Genomic DNA, 6,936 nt, shown 5'->3' with positions numbered 1-6,936 from the left:
ATGCAAAAGAGTGGAACATCCGATCCCTGTAAAGTGTGCGTGTGTGGGGGGGGGGGGGCACCAAGCTTCTCTCCCTCCCCCCCCCCCCCCCCAGGCCTCGCCGGTCCGGTTATGGGCTTGTAATCGTGGTGATGGTGACCATCCCCCCCCCCCCCCCACTCCTCAGTACGGATTTACGCCGTTGAGCCAAAATAACGTTTGTTTGAATTATCAACAAAATTCCTGCAGTCGCCTTGTTTTACAAACTCCAAGGCAGTTTAAGTCAGTCACATCTCAACGTTTTTCTGTGATAAGTTAAATTCTTTGAAAGAGTTAGTTTGCATGGCGTATAATAAATGTAAAAGTAAATGTAAAGTTTACGGTACACCAATGAATGTAGATCTGAAAAGGTCTGTTTGGGTATAGAGAAAGAGGAGTAAGAAGAAGATATGAAAGGTAAGAGAAAGAAAAAGGTAAAGAAAAGAGAGAAAGAGAGGAGGAATAGTGGAAGACGGAAGAAAGGTAGAGAGGAGGAGAAGAGGGAGAAAATGAAGGAAGAATTCTTTTTGGAAGACAGTCATGAGAAATATTATGCTCAGGGGCCCATTTCAGTAAAGATGCTGGGATAACTCTCGCTAGAATAACAACATCTCGTAGCAACAACCAATCAGGAAGCTGGCGGATTCTTTTTGTTACCAAAACAATATTGCCATTCCAGCAAGAACGAGTTGTTACCTTAGCATTTTTTTTTTTTTTTTTAATGGGACCAGGTCTGATAGATGGAGGAAAGGCAGAGTACGGTGGATGAGAAGAGAAGAGAAGAGGAGTACGTGTGTACTTATAATATGGTTAGTAAACCACAGCTCCATAAGCAGGGAAAGTACTTTCCAGCTTCAAGCAGTGCCTCTTCTTATCCAAATATAACACAAGACATGCCGGCTTAGTTTAGTGTGCATCTTCACTGGTGGCACAACGTTGTTTTCGCCCTTGTGATTAGCTTGTTGCAGTGAATTACAATGTGTTACGTAACATTCATTGTTTCATTTTCTTTATGCAGCTGACAGAGGATGAGGACCAAACGAAGAGGTTGTTGCAACGATATCGCTCGCGACTCGATCGAGTAAAATCGGCGTGCAATCGGTATGGCGCGAAATCCCGCAGGCCGCGGGACGTGGCGCAGGATCCAAGCCAGTTTCTCATCGTCGACGAAAAGTACAAAGTTATTTATTGCAACGTGCCTAAGGTGGGGTGCTCCAGCTGGAAAAGCCTCTTTCTCACCCTCTCCGGCTACGACATGCTTCACAATAAGACGCTTAGCCATCTTGGAGTCAGTAAAAGCGGGAAAATGCTTCTCAATTACGTTCATAAGTACACAAATGTGACGCATCGACGCTACGTTCTCCAACATTACAAAAAGTTCCTCTTTGTTCGCCATCCGTTCACTCGCTTGCTTTCAGCTTTTCGTAACAAACTCTCTCCCGAATCCCGAAGAGCTTTAATAGGTAGAGACGACATGTACACAGCCGTGGCACTCCAAATCATACGCGATCTGTACGGGGATGCGAGGGCGACAGAAATGAGCAGGAACATGTCTCGCTACAACATGACTTTGGCAGATTTCGTCCACTATCTTGTGCAGGCGGAGTCAAGAGACTACGACAGACACTGGATGCGAGTACACGACCTTTGCCTTCCATGCGACATCGACTACGACTTCATCGGCAAATATGAGACGCTTGAAAGTGATTCGACCTATATCTTGAAAGCGCTCGGGATTTCTATCCCTCTGCCCAGGCCGGGAACGCTTCTTAGCACGAACAGTTCTGTTCCCGACATTGTCAAAGCATATTTCGACACTGTGTCGACGACTGATATGAAACGCCTATACTGGGACAAATACTTCATGGATTTCAAACTATTTGGATACTCCGCTGAAATGTTTTCTAAAATGAACACTTAATAAGATATCAATCCTTAAATGACAAGGAAAAAAATAATTTAGAGGTGTTCTGAAATGTGCTTCACCTTTGACCTGTTCTCCAACTGAAAAACTGAAAATTGTTGTCTTCCATAAAAAGGAAAATAGCGTTTTACAGATTAGTTGAGTACCTTGAAATAAATGAAGAACGTTTTAATGTTGTGATCTTTCACCTTATACGGTCTCATATAAAGAGCCAAAGTATGTTTTGTCAGTAACTATATTCCTAACGATTTTCAGCAATTCATAATCTATATATATAGTTTTGCTTTTCAAAGGCATAGGGGTCTAAAACTTCGATTTAAGTTTAAGCAGTACATCTGACATTGATAGTATTTACTTATACTATAAGGATCGCAGATGATAATATCATTATTATATAGACCTATCTGGAATTTTGGAATGTTATCCTTGAGATGTAAACCTTGAATATTCTACGACTTTTTTAGTCTAACGACTTGAATGTCAGGTACACAGTTCAACAGACGATTTTGTCATACAGTTATAATTCACAGGCAACAAAGGTAAAGTTCGGTTTTGTTGACATTGGTGACATTGTGCACTTAATCTATTCGTGCATCGACATTATTGAAATTTTAAAGTGATCTAGCCAATTATTGCTTTTAATGTCATTGTGCTATCACAATGGTCCTAAATGGAAAATTTAACTTTCATAACGCGACAAAGTGAGAGTCAGATTTTGTTCGGGACAAAAAGTTCTGAAATGTTTCGGAATTTTTAGTGGATGAAGACTCAAGGGCTAATTGAAATCTATGAAAAGCAATGGAGCCATTTTTTAAGAACTCGAGCACATAAAACGTACCTGCTTATCCCTAAACCTGCAACTGAAGGGATAATGAAGAAAAAACCGCAAGGAGAATATGTTTTGCATGTGATAGTAAACCTTGTGATTGACCATGATTATATGAAAAAGTGAAGAGTCTTTCTCCCTTGCTTAATGAATGGTGAATTCTCGTATAAAATTTAAAACTCTGATCGTTCCAGTAATTTTGAGCGTGCAATATATTTAAGGGAAGAACATTCCTGAAAAAAAAAAATCAGCTGAGGTGATTGAGGAATTTCCTGACATGTTTCTATATAACTTGTATTCCGCTAAGAACGTGATCTGACGCTATAACATTCTATTTGCCGTTATCTTGCTTTGTCCTTTTGTGGACAAAAAAGTAGACAATCTGAGGGTTGTATAACTTTATGCTTGTCTATATCAATGAATTATTCTACATCAAATTAGAAATGGAATAACATGAACATCTTACAATGGTAACAGTTTTAAGCGACAGTATAATTGACACCTGTATAAAAGTGCCACTACTCCAGAATATTTTCATGATGAGCGAAGCCTCAACGCAATCGATTCGGGTGAAGCAACTGAAAAAAATATATTGATATAGTGATATTGTGTAAAAGCATTTTCATTATCCGACCGGAAAGAGCTGAACGAGTATTGTTTTTGCTCGTGTATACATGATTTAAACTACTAGTAGCTGCTGGTAAGAGTAGTTACTTATATAGAAATGCTTTGGAGGATGTGGACAATCCGTGTCTTATCTTAGAACCATATGTGTTCTTGAAACATCCTGGTCCAACCAGGGCGAATGGAATCTGAGCATGCTAATCCACTTCCATGCAGAGGGGGTATCAGGTGCCACGCCCCAGTAGGGAGCGCTCCTGGAGCGCTCTAAATGTCACGTTGGTTAACACATTATGGGACATCTGATAGATGGACAGACTCTCTTGTACATGAGTAGCGAGACCCTTAATCTGATGAAAACACACGCGAAGTAGCCGAGAGGGGAATAACTGTCATGATCATGAACATGACTATAGTTATTACAGTGCACTTGTAAACTCTATCCACGGCCGAGCCGCATATACCACTTCTGAAGCGCTGTTAACGTTGATAACGTTTCATACAGAGTTTAGGGCGTTTCAGGAGTGCTCCGCCCTGAACCTACGCTCGAGAGGGACATACCTTTACAGCCCTCCAGGTCCCGAATGTCTATTTCATACAGAGCTAAGAGGGTTCAGGAGCGCTCCTGGAATGATCTAACCACAGTATAAAATACAATGTGAGAGTTACTTTTGACCGAACTTGGATGCGTTTCGGACTAAGACATTCCGATAAAGCGATTTAAGTGTTTTGTGTGTTGTCATGTCTTTAAGTAGTTTTGTCAAAATTAAGAATGCTGCATTTGAACTGAATTCTAACCGATTCCCTGACAAATTTTGCCGTGCATCTGGCACCCATTTATGCATACATCTGCCACTGCAGATAGCTTTTCCCTCTTGTAGTTTTGTTTTCAATCAAACGATTGTTTTTGTGTTAAAGAGCTGTTGATCTTACTGTGTTGTTGTCTTCAGTAAGGCAGCTTATTTCATATTCTTCAAGAAGACAGACTATAAAGGAGCTTAGATATCAGAGAGGGTAGGTCCCTATGTAATGCGCTTGAAGTAGACAGTCTGCATGTGCTACATACTTCTTCAATAGCATAAACTTTATATACGTATTTCATGATGCTGAATTGTATTGTTGAAGCAACTCCTTCATTACATCAACCTGAGGTACAGCCCTCCTGTTGAACTTCACCATATGAATTGAAAGAAACCGGCTTCAAAGCAAGGGATGTCAATGGCATTTTAGCAGGTACTGTTTTGTCTCTGTTATTACGATGACTTCCAACATAATTATGACAAACTTGTCTTGGTGTATTACACGTTAAAGAGTGGTTAAGCAAGATGAGCGGGTGTTAAACAGTGACAACTAAGTCAGCAATCCCAAGTTTACTACATTTCCTTTGGAAGAGCTCTCCCAATATTGTGTCATGCGAGAAGCATGGAATTAATGGACACTTTTCTATCAATACACTGACTTCGTTTAGACTGTCTTTAAGACCAAAAGATACACACTCAGCAAAGAAAGAAAGTAAACATTTTTCCAGTTCTTATTTTTCATAGAAGATTTTGATGAAAATAAATGTATTATATTCCATATTAAAGGTAATTTAATAGGCCATCAAACCAGCAGGTCAATATAAAGGGAATTTTACCCATGAGTGAACACATTCGATTTTGTCCTCCAAGGCACAAAAGTAGAATATTACAAATATTGACATGTTGTCTTTCATTTGGAAATGCCCTTCAAGACAACAATGGTAACAAAAGACCAGTTTAGCACAGAGACCTGAATGAAATAGCAAAAATAGGTTTTCATGCTTTTTAGATCATTATTACCTCAAACAAAATTAAAGCGGGAAACTAAAGCGGGATAATATAATTTTTCTGTCAACTCAAAAGTGTGTGTGTGTGTGTGTGTGTGTGTTTGTTTTTGTTTTGCTAAGTGTATACTGCTTCATTTTAATTCTCTGTCAGTGTTTTACACGGGGAATATGCAAACAAACAGTGAGCATCAACAGAGTTCAACCTTATCTTTTCTCTTAATACGTTTTGTGTAACAATGAACGAGGCATTTCCATCGTTCTTATACCATCGAAAAAGAGGATGAGTATATGACTATAGTTTCCATAATTTGTGACAAAAGTATATTATGTTTGACACCATTTTCTTTGTGCTGTTGTATCGTTATTCCAGAGAGAGAGAGAAAGGTATAGCATCGTATTTCCTCGTGTATTCTTAATCTGGTTTTATTCATCGAACACTGCACATGTTATAAAATGTATCTTATAAGTTTTATTATGATGAACAAAGTAATGATACTCGTCATCAATGAATCGAACTTCATAAATGAAGATTTCACCTTTCTAATCGATTCACTAGGGTGTGAGGTGGAGATACGCGTAGTCCTGTTACTACATGTAATTATCATTGCACTGTGGAGCGCTGGTGGCACAGTGGATAAGACTCCCGACTCCCGATCGGAGGACCCGAGTTCGATTCCCGCCCAGTGCCTACGTCCTTGGACAAGATGTTTTTACCACCACTTTCCTCTCGTCCCAGGTGTATTAATGGGTACCTGGGAACGCTAGGGTGATAATGATAGCAGTGCCCTCTGGTAAAGCAGTGGCAACACTGAACAGGCTATTGAATTGAATTGAATTGATTTATTCAGCGTAAAAACAACACAGAAAAACATCTCGACGGAAGAATCACGAATTTGAACAGAAAGACATTGATGAACAATCATGACAGACACAGAGAAAAAAAACAGAACTTTAGAATACATAAAGCTGAAGGGAAGCAGCCAACGAGGAATTAAGTTGTAAATCCTTAAAAACTGGCCGACCCAGAAAATCAATTTAAAAAAATGCATTGGTGGTAAATTATGTCATATTTCTAAAAAAAAAAAATGAGATGAACAGATATACCGTTGCAAGAACAAAACATAAAGCAATACAGCATGATACACAATACACTACATTTACATTACGAAGACAATACGAACAAAGTGAGTTTTAATCATTAGATAGAATACATGTAATGTCAGTCAAGCATGTCAAACACTTAGGAATGATAATTTTGTATAAAATTCTCCTTAAGTTTACGTTTGAATACATTAAAAGAGGTAACTTTACGAATATCATCTGGTATTGAATTCCATACAACTGTACAAGCGGACCTTGATAAAACACATATTTCTGAAATAACGATGTTCTTACTTTTGGCATGTGAAAATTCTCAGCGTTTCTGGTATAATATGAATGAATATTGAATGACCTTAATGAATAAGACCTCATTATCATTTATCATTATTATTATTAGTATTATCATTACTTTTAGTATTGTCATTATGATTTTTATCATTATTGCTATTATTTTATGAAATGACACGCCTGCATGGTGCAGACACTAAAATCCTTCTAATAGTGGCTACGTTGGAACTTATGCAATTGGTACAATTAGTTAACGTCAACGGTCCACCGTAGAGCTTGTACTAGCATATGCTGCCGAGTGATTGCATGATAAACCTCAACATTATTACTGATATGATGATCGGTAATTGA

At 38.7% G+C, this 6,936-nt stretch overlaps 1 protein-coding gene across 1 annotated transcript; it reads left to right on the top strand.

The window, feature by feature from the left end:
- Nucleotides 1-1,030: 1,030 nt before the first annotated feature.
- LOC140238321 (carbohydrate sulfotransferase 11-like) lies at nucleotides 1,031-1,939 on the top strand. Its single transcript, XM_072318256.1, has one exon. It carries the CDS (start codon nucleotides 1,031-1,033, stop codon nucleotides 1,937-1,939), a length of 909 nt encoding a protein of 302 aa, XP_072174357.1.
- Nucleotides 1,940-6,936: the final 4,997 nt, after the last annotated feature.

Source organism: Diadema setosum, chromosome 14, assembly GCF_964275005.1.
Source record: "Diadema setosum chromosome 14, eeDiaSeto1, whole genome shotgun sequence".
NCBI classification, from domain to species: domain Eukaryota; kingdom Metazoa; phylum Echinodermata; class Echinoidea; order Diadematoida; family Diadematidae; genus Diadema; species Diadema setosum.
This window is presented reverse-complemented; position numbering and strand designations above follow the sequence as displayed.

Excerpts from the sequence above, each read along its gene's own strand:
- LOC140238321 (XM_072318256.1), top strand. The coding sequence starts at position 1,031 with ATGCAGCTGACAGAGGATGAGGACCAAACGAAGAGGTTGTTGCAACGA.